Source organism: Passer domesticus, chromosome 2 (genome assembly GCF_036417665.1).
Source record: "Passer domesticus isolate bPasDom1 chromosome 2, bPasDom1.hap1, whole genome shotgun sequence".
Classification (NCBI taxonomy): domain Eukaryota; kingdom Metazoa; phylum Chordata; class Aves; order Passeriformes; family Passeridae; genus Passer; species Passer domesticus.
In genome coordinates, this window is record NC_087475.1 from 109,974,413 (window position 1) to 109,994,394 (window position 19,982).

Sequence of the window (19,982 nt, forward strand, 5' to 3'; positions counted from 1 at the left end):
TTTCATTTAAGGTAACTTTTAGTGAGTTATGCTCCTATTTGCTGGCAGAGTTTCACTCTTCCCTTTTCTCCCACACCCTTTTTTTAAGGACCAAACAATTGACTTCTCAGTCAGTGAGAGGAGTTGGTCCACAAATACAACTTTCTTAAAGGCTTCTGACTACTGATGACTTGTTGCCAAACTTGTATTTCTTATCCCTGCCTTGAGTATGTGTAAAAATTTCAGTGAAAAACTCTGCTTTTCAACTGTTATTCCTGATGTGGTTTGGATTAGGAAAATCTGGGATGCAGTGCTGTGCAGAAGAAAAACAGCAAACGTGGAGTGCACTGCACAGTGGATTGTTTCAAGTACAGTGAGTGGGGGAAGAAAGACATTGCACTTAGAATAGATATTACATTTGACAAAAAGGTCTGAGTATTCCACACTGCTAATCTTGCTAGCTTTAATTTTTATCAGAAAGTCTGTCTCAGCTGATTTCCATATCCTGTTTCTTTCTGTTTAGTAAGTGCACTCACTTTAGCCAGTTGTGTTTGTTGTGTGTGTTTACTTCCCTAAATTCATGGAAATTAGTGTTATCTTTCTTTACTTGGAGTAATAAAACCAGATAAAGCTTTTATATCAACATGAACAAAATCAAATTTGTGAAGATATTTTGTCTATTATGAGGGTTTTATTTGAGCCTTTAATTAATTTAATTTCCTGAATTTAGATTCAATCATAAGTTCTTCCTTTTAAACGTATACTGCTGTCCAGGCTAGAATAGCTCTTCTTGTGACAGATGCAGATATTAATGAAAACTCTTGATCTGGTGCGTAGACATTATTGAAAAAAACAGAACCTGAATTTGTAGTTGCTTTCTAGCCCTGGAAAAATCAAACTGACATCAGAGATGTGCCCATTCAGTCTCTTAACTCCTGTGGTGAGAATCTCAAGGGGCAGGAGGGAGAATGGATTAGGATGACGTGAGTTTGATCTGAGGTAAGCATTGTTCTGGTTTTGTAGTTGGTCTCTTTCAACAAAAGCTTTATTATATAGCTTATTATATAATTATTGCTCCATTACTATATTCTATATCACTCTATAAATATTCTATTATTATATTGTAGAATATATCTGAGTGAAATTGAACATAGGTTTGTATTGAAAGAGGGACTCCTTTTTACTAGAAAAACTAAATGGGTAGGAGCCACTATATTTAAATATTATTTAATTTGTTACTTTTTAGAGCCATAGGATGTTCTTCCTTCCCTCCGCCCTCTCATGTCAAGGGCTGGGTCTCATGCAATAAATCCTTGCATCACAACTACTTCTACTGAATATAGGAAAAAATATCACATTCTTAGACCTAAGGTGCTGGCATTCCAGTACCAAATAATATTTATTTAACATTAGTTTTAATGCTATGAGCGACAGGCAAAGGGTTAGATGAGGAAAAAAAGCACATTGGTGTGCATGGATATATGCTATGGTATTACAGTTGAGCCTTTGGAGTGTGGGTTAGATTTTTGTGCAATTTTCCCAAAATAGGGAAACTCCAGGGGACTCCAGAATTGTGGATGCAACCACATGGAAGCCCAAGCAGAGGAAGCTTGGTATGTTTCTACCTTTTTTCCTGTTTCACAGTCTATTTCATGTCTATAGCTGTGTTAAATTGCTGGTATTTACTGGGTGTGCTGCAAATGAAGAAGTGATGGTGAGGGCAGCAGAGAACCAGTCTGTACTGGAGATGTGGTAATGAGCACCAGCACAGGGAACAGACAGAGGCCTTGGCTGTAACACCAGGTGGAGCATGAGAAGAGGCAAAACATCTGGGAGGAAACAGGGGGAGGGTGAGTGATGACAGAGTTACATTACGGTTTTCTCACTAAGAAACAAAATTTCCTAATAATTTGTCAGGCTCTACCTTTTCAAGCTGAAATTCCTTACTGCATCAAAGTGAATGCCTCACTACAAAAAGAATAAATGTCTCTATTTAGAATGTAAATGAGAAAAATGTATGAATTACAAGACATTTTACTTGTGAGTGGCTGGGAGGATGGAGTTAGTCTTATTTTAGAAATTGGCTTTGACATAATTTGATAATAAGTAATAGGCTTAGTTTCTGATTCTCTAATAACTTGAAATGCAGCAAATCTTTGCTGAATGTCTGAGCTGCATTACACATGAATGCAAGGCAAGGGGTGTATGTGGGGGGGTTGGCTGCTTGGTTTGTTTGCAGCCTGGCTGCTTGCCTTCCTACAATGCCCTCCCTCCTTGGCAGACCACTGGGAAACAGGGTTGAAGTGTGCCTGCACTGAGTTATGCCAGCTTGAGGATGTTATCCTTTTCCAGAAGATCTTGGGAGCCTTTCAGGGGTTAGAAGCACATAACTGGAAGTTATGTACCTCCTGTGCTCCTCTGGCTCCTTCTGCCTGGAGGAGAAATCTGCCTGAAAATGCTGTATTGGGCGATTCTTGGAAACAGACACCTGAACACAGATGCATTCTTGCCAAAAGGAAACCCAGAAAACATTTGCACAGATGTGGTTGACACAGGAGGTCATGATCTCATTTCATATGTCACTGTTTAATCTTAGCTGAGATAATTACAGACATATGGCTGTCTAAATATGAAGTCAACAGGAAGGTATCCAGCTACATGTGGTACTACAAGTAAATCAGATTTCACTGCAACAGCCAGCAGCTGAGGCTATTAGGTGGATGTTGGATATTCCCTGACAAAATTTATCACTAAAAAAAGGCAACAAATTTAGATTTATTCATTCTTTGTATGTCTTTGTGGACTGGTACCAGTATAGATAAAACTCACATTAGTATCTTGTAACATTCAAATAATAACCAATATGTAGCCATGATATTTTATGAAAAATCCTTTGCTAGGATTTTTCTCCTATTCTAGCTGAGAATCCTCAGAAAAGAAATGTAAACAATTAACTATCTGATGCCTGTGGAATGTGGTCTGGACATTGTTTACCAACAGATGCATCTGTGATTGGGGCATGTTGGTTGTTTCTAATTGATGGCCAATCACAGTCAGCTGGCTCAGACTCTTGGGGTCACAAGCTTTTGTTATCATTCCATTCCTGTTCTTTCTAGACTTCTGATGAATCCTTTCTCTCAATTCTTTTAGTATAGTATATGATTTTAATATCATATATATCATAATGTAATAAATCAGCCTTCTGAAACATGGAGTCAAGATTTACGTCTCCTCACACAAAACATTGACCATACCAACATAGAATTTAGAGTTATTTATTTGTGTATTTTTTTCCAAAACATGACAGGATGAAAATCTGGTATCCCACAAAAGGTGGAACATATTGCCTAAACTGTCTGGGTTGATGCTGCCAAATCCTGGAAAATACCCAGACAATGAGGTATGGATGGTTTGTTCCCCTGGCCACAGCTGGGTCAGTGCTGTCCCTTGCCTGGGCTCTGAGCAGCTGCCAGCCCCAGCAGCACAGCAGTGGTAGGTGCAGTGAAGCCCTCCAGCAGAGGGCTCAGCACTCACAACCAGTACAAAATCTCCCTGATGCTTTTCCTTTCATAGTGCTGACCCCAATTACTTTTTTTCCCTTTCTTTCCAGAAAGCCTCACCTTGTGGCCACACCATTATCACATTTTCGTAGCTCATATCCACTGCAGCACAGCTATAGCTTTGATATTGTTGCTTCAGAGGACTCCCAGAGCTGCTTGGGAAGCCCCTGGGTATTTTTGCAGGATACTGCCTTTGCAGCATGCAGTGAAATCCCCTGGTTTGTTCCAAGCTCAGTGGCAGTTTCCTGCACAGCCACGAACAAACACCACTAATTACATTATGTCCTGACTGTAAAGCAAGAGGATGGGCTCTACTGCCTCCTGTAATGCTTTTAAACCATTTGTGAGCAGGGATTGGTTTTTCTTCCTCTGTGCAGTAAACTGAGGTCGAACTCTTGTGGAGTCCTTGCTCAGATTTAAACATGCCCCACCCAAACTCACTGCTAGCGTAATTATTTGTCCAGGTCCCAAGGAGAGACCTGCACGATGGGCTTTTTGGCAAGGCTTTGTGCACCAGCTTGTCTTGAGAAAGTGCTTGTGATCCCCAGGTGCTGTGGGCCAAGAGAAGCCCCACAAACCCACACCCATCACCCCACGGCCTTTCCTGGGAGCCAGACTCCACGGGGCTGTATTTCCAGGACCACAGGCAGCAGCAGCAGCAGCTTGAGCTCTGGCTATGAGCCTTCCCCCGGGCTCACACGTGTTCTTGTAAACTGAGATTTCACACGAGCCAGTGAAGACATACTTCAGTTTTATTGTTGTTTAGGCATGGATAGAAACATTAATTCTTTTGCACTCTTGGTTCTTGAAACTTGCCTATAGTGAACTGGGAGCAGGGAAAAACCCAGCTCCTCAGATTGACGATTTAAAGTGCATAGGAGATCAAGCAGAATCCCAAAAGGCGAGGAGTTTTTTATATTCATTTTCTGTAGCTGTGAAAGTTGAAGGACTTTTTTTCTTCTCATATGCCCTATATTCCCCTGACAGTGATATGAAAATTTTCAGCCCTTCCCTATGCCTTCCCTTTGGAGTTTTCCCTATCTTTGGAAGATTCCTCTCTGTATTTAAGAATTATTTGTAGTGATATAAACAAAGAGAGGCAGTAGATGCACACTCCTTCACAGGACTCTGGTACATTTCCCATTCAGAGTCATGCCCACTGAATTTGTTTTTTCTTTTAAAAAACGTGTATCGCTTGGCAGTGTTCTTGCACCAAAAGAAAAAGATATATTTATATATAAAGTAACTTTTTTGTGTGTTCACGTTTTATTTTCGAAAAACAGGTGTTTAAAAATTTTAGAATTTTTTTAACAAAATTCTAAAAAGAAAAAAATCACAATATTTACAGAGATAACAGAATGGCTTAGCCATGCAAAACAAATTACTTTGGTTTTCCCCCATTTTACTTTGGTTTAAATATTGACCAAGATTATAATTTTTTTTGCCAAATAAAACAGTAACAAATTAAAGTTTAGAGGCATATAACAGGATTTCCCTCTAATATTTTATACAGCATAGAGTTTATAGGACATCTTATGTATTTAATCCATGCCAATGCACTACAGGAAGCTTTTATTAAGACATCAGTCACTACTGCCCAGACATTTAACATTTTACAAATTTACAAGTAACAGTGTTTTCTGCCCCCTAAATAATGCAAAAGTGGCAAAATACATTTCCTAACGTCCATCTTTTTCTTTTATTTATTTATTTATTTTTGCCTACCAGTCTATAAAAACTTACTTTTTCCCTGGATATTTGTAAATGGAAACCTGATGTTCTGCTTAGTTCTACTGTTCCTCTCCATCAAAGCTGCCTGTTCCCTTCTTCCAGAAACTAACTTTCCAGATAAGATGAAACTTATCTCCCTCAAGTACAACTTTCCATTGGCCATTTACCCTAAAACCTTTTCTTATCAAGTACCATTCTAAAAATTCCCTCAAGCAAAAAACATGTTTATAAAGTTACAAACTTGAATGTAACTAAAAGATACATAGACATTTCATTGTTACAATTATATGTACTGTTTGATAAATTAGGTACCAGTTAAAAACACTAAAATTATCTCAAGGTGCATTCAATATCTGTAGCATAGTTAACAAAAACACACAAAAAATATATATATATATTTATATATTCTATTTTTGTGGGAAAAAAATGCAGCTTTGATATGATCACTTTTTAAAAAAGTTTCCAATTTGGACTGGTATCTCTCTGAAAAGAAGAAAAGGTACAGTACTTTAAGGCAGCGAATAACATAAAGGAATCAAAATTAATCCAGAATTCCAGTTCCTTATCCTAATGCTAACATGAAAGATGACTGATAACCATCAATAAAATGCATGTCTTGCTCCAGAAGAAAAGGATTTTTTAGCCACCAGCTGTATGTACGCTAGGAATTTTTCATAGTGTTCCTTACTCAATACCCAGACTTCTTCAGGGAAACTCTTTATTCCCCTTCTAGCTTGTTTAGCTTTGCATGGTTTTTAAAATGTTCACTTTCATTAACAATTTAATTTATTCTTGTCACAGCTGTCACCCTTCTGCTTTACCATGATTTCAAAGAATGAAAAAGGAGTTCGACATTTTCCTTTAAGACAATCTTACACTCTAGGTACTTGCTACAAAGCAGAGGCTTCACTGATTACAACCAGAATCAGACATGTACCTGCTCAAAGGGTGTCATAAAAACAATTGAAATAAAATCATTACACTATACATCAGATTAACAGCAACTCCCAGAACAAAGCCTTACAGTGTATAAAAATAGCTACGTAAAAAATTTACATAAAGGCAAACAAAAAGAAATCTTCAGTGCAGACATTTACAAAAAAATATTTCAAACAGAACACAACATGGTGACCTATTATCATGGCTGTTGCCAAAATTTTGGGAGGTTTGTGGGGTTTTTTTTAGCTTGAGATAATTGTGTCTAAAATCCTTTGAAAATCTGGTAGTATGATCTGCTCAATACTTGAACCATGAATAGCTGTCACTTCTTTGTATATGTTTAAATACAATCCACGTTCATGCTTCAATTGGTCTATATGTATTCTCTGAAAGATAAAACCAGTTAAATATTTTAAAATATGTTAACCATCATAACTACTCAGTGTCTATGCTGTAAATGAACAGCTACATGAAAAGTACTTTCTTCTGCAGCTCAATGACGTAAACACTTTCTTTCATGACAAGAATCGCTGTTGCAGCATTGTTCCCAGTAAATCCAGTAAGTTTATCTGGTAAGTAATGGATTTATGTTCATTTCAGTTATGCAGATCTACTGATCTGAAGAAATACAGAGTAGAAGACTGCACCAAATGCACACGTAAAGGGTGTTTACGCTGCAACTTTTTCAAAATCCAAATGGATTTGTTTTCCATCTTTAAATCCTTCCTAGGACATAATTTTGTTATTCCCCATTCCCTTTTCCAAACTAGTAAAACAGTGATATTGCTGGTAAAGTGCCTACAGCAATGCTGCATCTCTTTATATACTGTGTAATTGCTCTATATAATCCATTACATTCTAAATGTTTAACGCAAAACTTGTGGTTTGTATTAGAAAATGTCAGACAATACTGACATATTGAAATTATTGACAGTTGCATTCATTTAGAGAAGAAACCTTGTTATATAAATATGAAATATCATAATTCCATATGCTTTAAACCCCAGCTACCTCAAGAAGGTATGCAGTGCTATTTACTTAAGATCACTGAAAATCAGGGCTGTCTACAGCTTTTCTGTGGAGGAGCTTACAATGCAAGCACCCCTGAATTTGTAATACTCTCACTTTTAAGAATATTTGATGACTAACTCAAGAAATCTCTATGGTTAGCTGGTTTCCAGACTCTTGTATTAACACAGTATTAATTTTAAATGACCTAAACTGGCCAGAAAAATGGTCTAACCTTACCCTCCTTTGGTTACTAGGAGGAGAGGTCCAGCAGTGGTGTGTGTATGTGTGAGCATAGGGTGGTGCTATTGGTGCTCTGCAGTGCTCCTGTAATTCCCCGCAGAACTTCAGCATCTGCCAGGCCATTTGTAAACAGTTTACTTCATCCCAGCTTGGGAAACTTTCAAAACCTGTTACTAATGTAGTACACAGTGTCACTTACCAGGATAAAACAGATCACAGTACAGGTGTGTGAAATCTAGACTAAGAGAATTGTTTTGTTCTAAGGGAAGGAAGTTTCATGACTTTACATTAATGATGGAAAAAGTGACCAAGGACTTGGAAACTGTTGCTTTCAGTAAGGGAAGAAGTTTCTATATATATTTCAAGTCACACCTTGAAACCTTCTGAATTCTATCTAAACATACTCTTCATATAAACACATAGATACACATGCACAGTGGTACAGTACATAAATTTGTATTTTCATTTCCTCAAGCACATGCATTAAAATAAAGCCAAGTATCAAGTTCTATCTAAATGTCAGACTTCTTTTTATATTTGTATATACATCTCTGAATTCTTAACTGGCCAAAGCTTGAGTCTGTGTGTCCTAAAACTACACCACAAAGTGACCCCTCACCTCTGGAAGGTGAGCCCCAGACCAAGCTGGAGCTTTGATCGCCAGAGAGAAATGGTGGACAAAGACATTTTAATGCTGTAATATGAAACACTTACCTGGAATGATGACTGACACATTTTCTCTTAAGTTTCAGATTTATGATTGTTTTCCTCTAGTTTTTTGTTTTCTTCTATATTTCCAAGATCTTTGTCTACATGTTTTGATGCCGTCCTACAATGTAAAGGAAGGTCATTTTTGCATGTCTACAGCATTTTGTTCCAAATTCATATTAATGACACTGCCTCCTCCCCTCACAGTAAACAGAAACTTCTGACAGTTCTGTTCTGAGCAGAGCAACAGGTTTGCATATGTCTGTAAATAGGCCAGTGACACCAGAGTACCACAGGAAGTATTGCAGCAGGGCTCTGTGTTGATCTACCTTTTAAGGAATTCAGAATTATTCTGAGCTAGCAGACATTTAGTAAGGCTAAACCAGCTGTGGAGAGCCATGTTTCTTGACATAGTAACTGTGCAGCTTGTTTCAATAAACACAAGTCTGCTTTAAGGCATACTAAAATGTTACAAGTGTAGCTAAAATATCTTGATCAACACAGCAATTTCTGGGTATTTGTAGTAAATGACTTCAGAGCCTGTGCCAAACGGAAGCTCTTTAAATGAAATTCATGAAAATTCTGGCACCACTGAAAAAAAATCTCACTCTGGCTTGTAGGTCTGTGTTAGCTGTGACTGTCGAGTTTTGGGTAAAGATGAGATTGTGTAAATGTTTGGGTGGGGGGAGAAGGAAAGAGGTATGCCTCATTAAAAATAGCAGGTCTTCCTTAATGCGAGTAGTGGTGATGAATTAATGAGTTAAGTGCTTAGTTTAGCTTAGCACAATAAAACCACTATGCCATTCATTTAATCTGTGAGAAGCCTCACTGTCTGCCAAGGTGAAAGATTCCTGCAGTGCTGTGATAACATTTTGAAGGCCCCAATTTTTAAAATGTAAATGGGCAAATACGTTTGAGTGGGACAAAGCAAATCCCTTGTGTCAAAGCAGATTATCGTATCTGCATTTTCTCAACAGATAATTTGTTTCCCCTACAGAAAAGTATGGTCTGCTGTGACAGACTGATGCATATGCTCACCCTTGCTTCAGGGTACAGACCCGGAGTGACACTGACTTGCAAAGTACAAGGAAAACACAGGTTGGGAGTGTGACATGTCACCACACTGACACCATGCAGGAACGCACGGACCGGACCGGCCGGTGGGATTATTGCCAGAGGGGAGCTCTTGGGCACATCCTCCATCTGAGCAAAGGCTGGGAGAGCCCTGCATGCCTCGAGTGCCCTGGGCTAGGGCCCTTGGAGCAGTGCTGCTGAGGCAGGGAAGCTTAGTTCTTGTCTCTTGAAGAGACCTCCCCACCTCTGGGAGTGCTACTGAAATGCTGCTCTCTTGGAGTGCCTGGGGAGGATGGGATTCTGGATCTCGAATCCCAAAAGCTGCACTGAAAGAGACTACTCTGAAATCTTTTTGGTTTTAGAGGAGGTCATTTCCTGAGGGGCCACAGGTTTTAATATTTTAAATTATCTTTTGCTATTGGTCTGTTATATTTGTGTGACTGACAGAAAAAACAAAACACATTTACTGCAAAGATCTGAGCTCCTCTTCATTACAGGCAAATTTAAAGTGCCGAGATATTATTACAAAGCAACTTGTTCTACGGTGGTAAATTTCTATTGTGCAGTAACATTCTCTTTTTTCTGGTATTCAAAAACTGAAACACATGACATGAATAAAAGGGAAGGATATGAAATGCAATGAAGAAGAAAATTCAATGCTTTGGTAGGGACTGACCTTCTGTGAGCTTAATAACCTTTCACAAATCTCTTTAATCCTAACAAAAAAAGAAACAAACCCCTCAAAAAATTCCTTGAAAATTAAAAAAGTTTATCATTTAAAACATGTTTGGTTTAGGTTGAGCACATAATTTGGCTTGTCATGTGGCTAATAAGTCTTTTCCATAAATAAGTCTCACAAAATTTGAGACAATAGTGGAAGAGATGAAAAGCTGAAAGAATCTGGACTCAGGCAATTACCTGAGCTGAAGTGAGTTGGATGTGAGAAAGCAGTACCATGCACATCTGTCCTCATATAACTGCTAATGTCTGCTCTTGGAGACTGGATAGACTACTGGCATGGCTCAATGGGTTCCTTCTTTTTGGCCCCTTATCACCAGTTTTACAGTGCCCAAATCAGACTGAATCTCATATGACCTGACACAGCAGAGAGAACTGTCTCGTCTTTGATAAGGTTAAAAGTATTCAATGACTAACATCAGGAGATTCTGCAGTGTGATCAGGTTTTGATTTTTAAAGTAATCTATTTTAGTTCTATATTCAGTCAAACTAAATGGCACCTTTATTTTCATAAAGCCACACTGGGCAAAAATGGGAGACTTAAAGGGCAACACTAACTTTGAAAGAGGCAAGTGCTCCAGAACTCTTTTGGAGGATGTTACAAACCACTTGCTTGAAATCAGAGCAGCAGCAGTTTTTCATGTCTGACAATTAGATGGATATCTATTCTCAGTGCCTGAGACTGAAATGCAGCCTTTTATTTATGAAGGTTCAGTGATCCTGCTGACCTGTTTTTTTGTTCCCCAAATGCTATTATCGAGGCAGAATCACCACCTCAGCACAAACAATGCTGCAGCCTTTTTTAGTGCTATCTAAATAGTATCATTAAGAGATGCAGGAGTTATTTTGCTCAGAGGTGTGGTCCCCAGGCAGTGCTCTGCCAAGAGCAGAGGAGCAGCCACCCCTGGCATGGCACCAGTCACCAGGGCTCAACAGATGTGCTTGGGTTTGTAACAGAAATGTCTCAAAACGTGCGTTCCACCACTTCCTGAGCTGACTTCAGGCACAGGACAAGGGGTCCTACTCCAGCTTAACATTCAACAACAGTTGTTCCTTACTTTTTCTGTGGATTAACTCCTGCCAGCTTGCTCCATCTGCAACTCAAGATTGACTTCCTCATAATATTTGAGTAGCTGGGCAATGAAGCCTGAACATATAGAAATATTCCCAAGGATTTACCCAAAAGGGAAGACAGCCCACTTTACCCAGACCTGGAGCGCTCTGACACTCTCATTATCTGAAGCTCCACAAAAAAAGCCCACACTTTTGATAGTGTTGTTCTGAAGAGTGAGAAGTTGGTTGTATGAGTTTACTCACTCCTCTTTTTTTTTTTTTTGCCCTTTAATTTGTAAATCATGGATCACTCTGAGCTTTTGCTAAAATTATGACTCGTATTTAATATTTATCTATGCTTGCTCTTCAGGAAAATATTATCCTCAGGGAATCCTAATCAAAATTTCTCTGTGAGTAGTACCAAAGTGAGATTTTTAGCGTTCTTTGGAGTGTGTGTGCTGTGAAGCCACTATTTTTATGGATCTTGTTCAGATACTGTTCATAGCATTGTTTGTAATATGAAGACCATTTTCCATGATAATTGTTTTGCCTGCTGCAGTGTAAATACAGACTACATATAGGTGACCCAAAAATTGCTGTAATGTTTTAATTTCTGATTTATTTTAATCTCACAAGTCTGGGCCTTGCCCTCAACACTATTTAAGGAAGAAAGTATGCAGTGCTGTTTGTCCTTGCTACCTTGTGATAATGACAGGTAAGATGATACACATCTGAGTAGCTCTGGGTGCTGAAGCAAGAGCCATGAATTTCCTTAAAGCTACACTCAACTGCACTGTTGCAGATGATATTCTAGGAGCAAATGGTTTTATACATCCCGATCTGGACTAGCTGCAACCTCCTTATTTACTCCAATCTTGCCTTCCACTTCCTCCAATTACTTTTAAATGTCCATCAGTAGGACAAACCACAGAGATATTAGAAAAATATTCCAGTCATCAAGAAATGGGTGACCATTTTAAATTTGTGTCACTTTTATATTAGATTTGTGTTGAGCTGACACTTTCAGAGATGTTTGGTAATTATGTCTTTTCTCTGAAAGAGAACTAGTGAGTTTCTTACATCTTTGGCCCATCAAATCTGACTCCTATGCTTGTTTGCTATAGAGCATCAGAAAAGCAGAACTGTTATGCTTCAAGTGTTCACTTTCAGAGATGCCAGTAACCTTTGTCATTACTGTGACCTAAGAAACATGTCAAGAGTTTGATGTGCTCTGAGTGTGAACTTTAAGACTGCTGCTGTGATTCAGCTGGCCCAGCTGAAGTGATATCCACTGGATGTTCAACCACTTTAACCTTGATCAAGCCTCATGTGACTTGAGATTTGAGCACCTCCCAACTACAGGGATAAAAATGGGGCCAAGATCCAACAACATGCCAACTTCCATGACTAGAGAGCAGGGGACAGGGTGCTGCACTATTTCCTTTCTGAATCTTTAATTTCTGCTGTACCCTCAGCTGTTCCTGGCAAGGTGAAAATTTCATATATGAAGCATTTACCAAACATGGGTGTCCTTCAATCTCTCAAATGACACTTGACACAAAAATTTTACAAAGATTCCGAAGTGCCGAGTTATATTCTGTTCAGTACAGACTAGTTTACAACTAATTTCTGGAAAAAGGAGAAATCTGCAGATTTCTCTGTTTGGCCTTCTGCTCAGATGAAGGAGAAACAAGGCATGCTGGGGTAGGTAGCCTCAACTCTTTATTCAAGAGGAGGCTGGATGCAGGATGTGGAATAGAGATGAGTCTCTGATTTATGGGATAATATTCACACTGAAAAGAATATATGCCAATAATCAGCTTTTCCATCAAGTGAAGCTGAGGCAGTGAGTAACTGTACAAGTGATTTATTGTGAATATATTCCAAGGCTACAAGTATAATTCCTACTTAGTGTGGATGACAAGACAATAGAAGATTATACAAACCACAACACCAATAACAAAAAAAGTAATGTTTTTCTTGCCTCGGCAGACTTGGAAAGTTCTGTGCTGCTGCCTTCTCAGACTTTCCTTTGGCGTCACTTTGGGGATAGAGATTAGGTGAGTTACTGGTCAAGGGTGGGTTCAAAAAATAACTACAACCTGCTGGCCTGGATGCAGATGGGGAGGTTGTGTCCAGAGGTGTAAGTTGCTTTTTGCAAGGTCTACTTTTATTGCTAGGTTATGATTCATAATGAAAACTTTGTCAGAATAGGTACTGACATTCTGCTTGCTCCTGCAAATATGGTGTACAGAAAGCAGGGAGGATAGCAACAGATCAATTTAAAAATATACAGAGAACAGGAGATTGTCAATGATGATACATCAATTAAGAGGTTTGGAAGCCAGCAACCATGTGTCAAATAGAGACTATTGTTTAACTATGAAGGCATTTTTGTTTCCAGTGAACCTGTCTAATCAATTCCAGCCCTAATTCTTCCTCTAAGGTTTAAGAAGAGAAGTTGAGCATGAGGAAAAGAAGTGGTGTCCATTTAGATTATGCCATATCCTATCTTTGAAGCAGAAAAAAATTGTTATAATTCATAAATTCATCTCATGCTATATTCTATGATTCCTGTCAGCTCTCCCCACAGTATTCAATGGTGCAAGAAGAGATATTTTACCTTCTCCGCCCTTGTTACTTGTTACCTTCTACTCAAACCACCTCATCCAAAGAAATCCAAAGCAGTGTACCACAGTTTCATGACTCCACATTCACACATTTGAAAAGGAATGACAAAGTTATCTTAGGCATTACTGCAACAGTAGCAAAGTGTGGGAGGAAGAGCTCTATGTTGCTATTTTACCAAAAAAGCATAAGCCTTGGGAAAAAACCAAAAAAACCTCTATAGTATCTGAGTGCAGTTCGGTGCATGGGTAATTTATAACAATTCTATATTTGGAAAACTTCAAAACCCTGATCAGTTATGGTTGAGCCAAAGTCTTTATGTATTATCCAAAAAAAGGAGCATTTCTTAGCAGATGGAGAATTCCTTGTTGTACTTTCACATCAGTGAAAACACATTTGTTCATAGTAAAATCCCACTGGTATATTTTAGATTTTATTTGATTCAATTTTAATGGAAGATCACACTGAAACCAATTGAACTTTAAGACTGCTTTTACACTTGTACTGATTGGAGCAGGTTATGCACAGCCACTTAACCTCCCCTGCTCAGAAGCAGCTGTGAGAGCTATCAGAAAGCAAGGCTACTTCTGACTGCCCTCAGTTCACCCTGGAGATAAAGGTATGGGGGTAGGACCAAATGGGGCACACAGTAACAGCCAGCTTCAAAAGGATGGAGCAACGTGGTCACTTCTTGACACCTTCCTATCTATTTTCTGAAGTGAGCCTCTGTGACAAGGAAGAAAGTTGAAAATGGAAAATGCTGTTCTATACCTATGATGTCTAAAACCTGGTCTGGGATGAGCGTTCCTAGATTTTTCAGCAACAGAAGCTCTATTTTTACCAATTTTATTTCTGATACCTCAAAGTACGCATGAACAAAACAATTAAGGATCTCTCTTCTCCCTTAGATGGTTGAGTCTTATTCTGTATATTATTCCATTTTTAAAGGAAACAAGGTAGCCATTTCTAAGTAAAGGCAATTTCTAGCACCAGTACAGCCACACAGGCTTCCAGACATCACATTCCACAATTAAGTGTTATATTTAAATGCAAGAGTCAGCACAGACTTGGCTGTCAGGAAACAGGACCTCATTACTACTATGATCTATGAAAATCTTAGAACCCCACTTCCAGGAGATGAGTCCCATTAAACAATAGGACAAACCAATCAGAGGTACCAACTTTCCTTTTGCTATCAAGTGCACCTACTGTACCAACCTTCCCCCACTCCAGAAAACTGGAATGCTGTAGAGGAAGAAAAACAAGTAAACATACATCTCTTCTTATCACTTCTCTTTTTCCAGCTTAGTATAAAGTTTTCAAAAAATTCTTACTTTGATTTCTTCACATAGAGCCAGTAGACAACACCTGCAATCAGAGCAACCAGCAGAAGGCCGACCACAATTCCCACTATTAGCTTTGCCTGGTCATTAACCTTTTCACTGTTGTCATCTGAAGCAAAGAAGAAAAGTTAATGAGATGACCTATGATAACGTAAAGCATTGCAACATTTCTAAGGAATTTTCACCAGAAACAGAAAAAGGGATTAGAAAGTAAAAAAAAAAAAAAAAAAAGAATAAAAAAAGAGAGAGGAAACCATACATACCACCTCTATCCTCTGTCTCATCATATTCTGGAATACTTACTGAAATGAAAAATGTAAAAATTGAATTGAAGACAACACAGACCTAAAAATCACCTTTAATTACCTATTTAAAGCAATGACAAAACCTGGAACAGTGTTTTCCAAACAAGATATTGAATCCCGTCTTTAAATAAAAGCCTTTCCTTTGTAACTATACTATATACATTAGAAGAATCTTACTCTAAACCTGTAATATTCAAGTCAGAAAAATTTCTGACCGAGAATTTCTGTCCTCCCTTTCCACAGGTACCCACTACCCTTCATCATGATATATGATTAAAGCCCAGACTCTATTGTAAGTCAAGTCATACCAATAATAATAAACTGTAATTTAGGGACTAAGATATATTGTTAATTTTGTAATAAATAAATAATAATTTGTGTCTTGTAAATGAAGTATTACTTTGCAGTATTTTGTATTATTATCTTGCACTGTTATTTTGTAATATTGTTTACTTTTGTAGCTAGCCAAGAAAGTCATGAAGACTAAGTGACACAGTAGAAAGCTATCAATAAATTTTATGTACTGCTGATCCAGAGTGGATTTACAATTGCTTGACTTAAGACAAAAAGGTTAAATATCTCAGTATTAACATTACTATGCAGACCTACTCTTCATTTAAGTGTGATGTATGAGTACTTTATGAGAAACTGTAACTTTAAGGAAATTATCTTTAGAGGACACTCACTAGCAGAGACGTTCATGGAGGTCACAGTCCTTTCTAGCTCATTTTCTGCAATGCAAGTTAAAGTTACATTTTCCTCAGGAGCAATTACAATTTTACTGGAAAATTTCCCATTAACATATTTTGTCTCCTCTGTCTGAAAAGGTGAAAAATGAAGATTAGTATAATTTAAAAACACAAAGAACAATACACGCATCACTTGTATTACACAGTGAAAACGTCCAGACAGAAATAACTTTCAACTAATATTTCAGTTTTCCAAACAACAGCAAGAGAAATACTACATTGTTTTATTAAATGATAATGTGAATATTTGAAAGAAAAAGTTGGCTAAAATATCCAGTTATAGATAGTATAATGTGCACTGTAAGACCAAGGATAAAAAAGTTTTTTTTCTGAAAAATTAACAACATTCTGCATTTGCTTTTAATTCACGTATTTTTAAAAATATTCCAAGTGAAAAAGTTCTTGAAATTTCAAACTTCTAAGGTACAATTTTTTCCATCTTGCTGTTTCTCATTTACGTCACTATAAGGGAAAGAATTGCCCCAAGTTTTCCAGTTTTCAGCTTTCCAAGCTATTTCCACACTAAGCATTATTTTGCCAAACTATTGTGTGTGTCTAGTAGCACCTATAGTATCTGCACTGTAATATCAATGTGTTGTTCCTTAAATTTGATGTGCATCATTCTTGGATTAATGCAACACATAGACAAAATTATTTGCAATCATTTATATAGCTTCAAGACAATTCCTTTCCTATACCTATAAGTAAATGGACCAATTTTGTCAGCTACACATAATTTCTGTAGGCTCAAACAAAACCTAATGAAATGTAATGGAATGTACAGAATCACTGCACATTGTCCTTCCAGCCACTGACTGTAGAGTGGTCTCATTTATTTTTCCTGCTAAGGCAAAATCTGGCAATACTTTTCATGGGATTTGGTAATCCATATAAAAATACTTCAGTTTGCATATTTTCCAGGTATTTTCCCTGCTATATATGAGTTCTTCTTATTTATCCCTCAGGATAAATGTATAATTGTTCTGTTTCCAGTGAGAAACAACAGGTATAACCATACAAAAACAACTATAAATATTAGGATAAAAGCTGCAAAGCACATAAGGAACTATAATGAATGTAACTTCTGATTCACACACACCAAATTTCATTACATTTCACTCAGTTAATGCCTACATCAAGTACCCATTTGCTTTCTAATGTAAGTTCCACAATTCCATCACTATTTGCAAATTCTTTATGCAATGGCAAAATCAGCACATTACCTAGATAAAACGACTAAGTACCTTCATTTAAAAAATGCATATTTCATTTTTAACCTTTTATTTTCCCCTGCAGCTTCAGCTTGTAGCCAGTGGATCCTCTTTGCCTTCACTCATTCTATTCAAAAAGGCTTTATCATAAAAAAGTCATCCATGTAAGTACCACATAGGTACAGCTACCCCTTAACCTCCTCTTAGATAAATGAAAAAGACTTTTCTTCAATCTCACTACCTCAAAAATGTTCCTTGATTTTAGTTTGCACTTCCTATACACTAGTTTTTGGTGAATAAGAAAGATACTTGCTTTATTTAGGATGCTTCCACTGCCCGTAACTGTCCACTGCACTGCTGGTTTGGGGAAACCTTCCACATGGCAGATAATTGTCTTAGACATTTTATTTGTGTTGGTTTTCTTGGTCATTTTGATTTGAGGTTTTCCTACAAGAACAATATTACAGTTAACCATTTTATTTTAAAGTAACCATTAATAATTGCAACTATCTGCTTGCTTACCTTCCACAATAAGTTTAAGTGTCTGTCTTTTCCTCAGTCCTTCGACCTCCTGCAGAGTAGTTTCACAGACATAGTTCCCAGCATCTTGATACTGAAGACTTGAAAATGATGGACTTGTTTGCATTCTGGTATTGTCCTGATAAAGTCAGGAGTTAGAAATAACAGAGATGGACTCACAATACATTAACCCCTTAATGACTACTATCAACAGAAGTTTTCACATGCTTTGGAAAATTAGATGCTCACTTTTTAAAGCTGTTTCCCCATTAATAAGTACATTTGAGTATACAGCATGAAAAGTGGAAACTGCTGGAGATTTATAGAAGCCATCTCATTTCTTCTTGAACAAGTTTGCTTTTAAATCAAGAGCATAGATGGGATCAGTTATGAGCTCTGAGCTTTTCTAGAAGGTTGGCCAAGACCATGAGTGATAAAACATTTGAGACACAAGTAACCCTCCTCTAGGCCAGGCTTATGAGCTCAACATATGCTCATAAACAACCATTAAGCATCATTACTATAAGTTTCCAGCACTACAGGTTTTGTAGAAAGCCACTTTCTGCAACTGCTACATTTTTCACCATCTAACCTTTCAACCCTTGCCCTTTTGTTATGTTTATCAGAACCAAGACCAAGTGCACCTGTGACAAAATGCACTAAAATTCCCCCAAATGGACTCTTCTTCTTAGAAGAACCTTATTCTCAAAGGGCCTTGTACAGATCCTTTCACAGAAGTGGTATTTGTGTTACAATATGCCTTAATTCTCTCCATTTGGAAGCGGAGCTGATCATTACAGTAACTGATTTTCAGTCATCAATGTGAGTAGATCTCATTTTAACCACATGCATAAGACCCATTTTAACAATATTCTTTAAAAAGCCCAATGAACTAACTTCCTTCCTTCCTTCTTCCCTTCCCTTCCCAATACTGAAGTAGCAGCAGTAATATGAAGAGGTGAACATCCAGTTGGAGTGTGAAATAGATGAATTACTGACCTTTATCCAAAACACAGTTGCATTTCTACTAGAAGAAATTGTGCATGACACAGGCAGGGCCTCTCCAATTTGTTTTGTGACTTCTCCACTAGGAGTAAGCTGCAAATCCAAATCTGGGATAGAAAGAATATTTGTAAAAAGTTAATCTGAGAAAGCCTGGCCCATTTCAGAGGCTTATCAAGAAAAGAAAATGTGACTAATTGCACTCATTAAATTCAAGATTTCATTTCTTCAATAAAATTCAAGTCAATTTTACAAGGAAGGGAGATGAGAGATTTATTCTAAAACAGGCATTGCAGAACATTCATATTTTTGCTGTAATTATAGGCTAAAAGGAAAAGCAAAACCTCACTAATCACTAGACAAATGGATACAATTTTTTCACCTTGTTTTGCTGAAAGAATGACAGAGTAAGCACAAGAAGCTGAAGAAGTACTTCACATAACAGAGTGTGCACCTTGGAAAAGGATGCACAGAATGCTGTGAGAGTACCTTACTATGGGCCAAGTGGAAATGCATCTTCAGGGGAGGACTACTCCAGGTGGGGACAGGTTATCTAAATAGTGATTGTGGAGAGAACAGCAAGGGTCAAGGGGTGCCTTTCTTTTGTGTGGCAAAACTAGAGGATTTTTACCCTCAGAGTAAGAAGGGGATGAAGAAAGTCAAAGAGGGTGCATGAGACATGGTACTGATTGAAGGGATGAGAAGCCTGAATTACAGGGTAGGGGAGCTGCACATGAAGCCCTTTATTTGTTCTTATTTGTAACTTAAAATGCCACTTCTGTGTACCTCAAAAAAGAGTCCAAGCTCTGCCTGACATATTTAAGCTCAAGGGAAATTGCAGTCAGTGACAGCTGTGTTTGACACAAGGCAGGGTGAGAGCCAGTAACAGAAACATCAGGAAACACTGCTCTGGATTTTTCTTAAAGATTTGATGGGCTGGTCATTTGAAAAAAAAAATTAATCCTACAGTGAAAGAAAAGCAGAGTTTGCCAATCATTATTTTGCTTCCCCTCTGACAGTGCCTTGCTTGCACACACACACAAACACATGCGGTCAAAAGCACACATGACTTCATCTCAAATATGGTACTTGCTGGAAAAGGGTTGCAAAACCTCCTTTTAGCTTTTAAGTAGAGCTTTAAAAAAGCTTGAAACAAAAATCACAGTGGAGGAAAGTGAGTTTTCCTTAACAA

At 37.8% G+C, this 19,982-nt stretch overlaps 1 protein-coding gene across 4 annotated transcripts in view; it reads right to left on the reverse strand.

Annotated features, from left to right (window-relative positions):
• Positions 1-4,273: 4,273 nt before the first annotated feature.
• ALCAM (activated leukocyte cell adhesion molecule) overlaps positions 4,274-19,982 on the reverse strand; it is a 114,261-nt gene continuing 98,552 nt past the window's right edge. For 2 of the 4 annotated variants that reach the window (XM_064410624.1, XM_064410623.1), the window contains exons 9-17: positions 18,788-18,900; positions 17,792-17,927; positions 17,583-17,716; positions 15,996-16,128; positions 15,268-15,306; positions 14,996-15,113; positions 13,018-13,074; positions 8,175-8,289; positions 4,274-6,595 (exon numbers count right to left, since the gene is read on the reverse strand). In XM_064410624.1, coding sequence (XP_064266694.1) covers positions 8,202-8,289; positions 13,018-13,074; positions 14,996-15,113; positions 15,268-15,306; positions 15,996-16,128; positions 17,583-17,716; positions 17,792-17,927; positions 18,788-18,900 — 818 coding nt within the window. In that variant the 3' untranslated portion in view covers positions 4,274-6,595; positions 8,175-8,201. Of the gene's footprint in view, positions 6,596-8,174; positions 8,290-13,017; positions 13,075-14,995; positions 15,114-15,267; positions 15,307-15,995; positions 16,129-17,578; positions 17,717-17,791; positions 17,928-18,787; positions 18,901-19,982 lie in introns of all 4 variants that reach the window. The other 2 variants (XM_064410621.1, XM_064410622.1) reach the window with 2 other exon arrangements.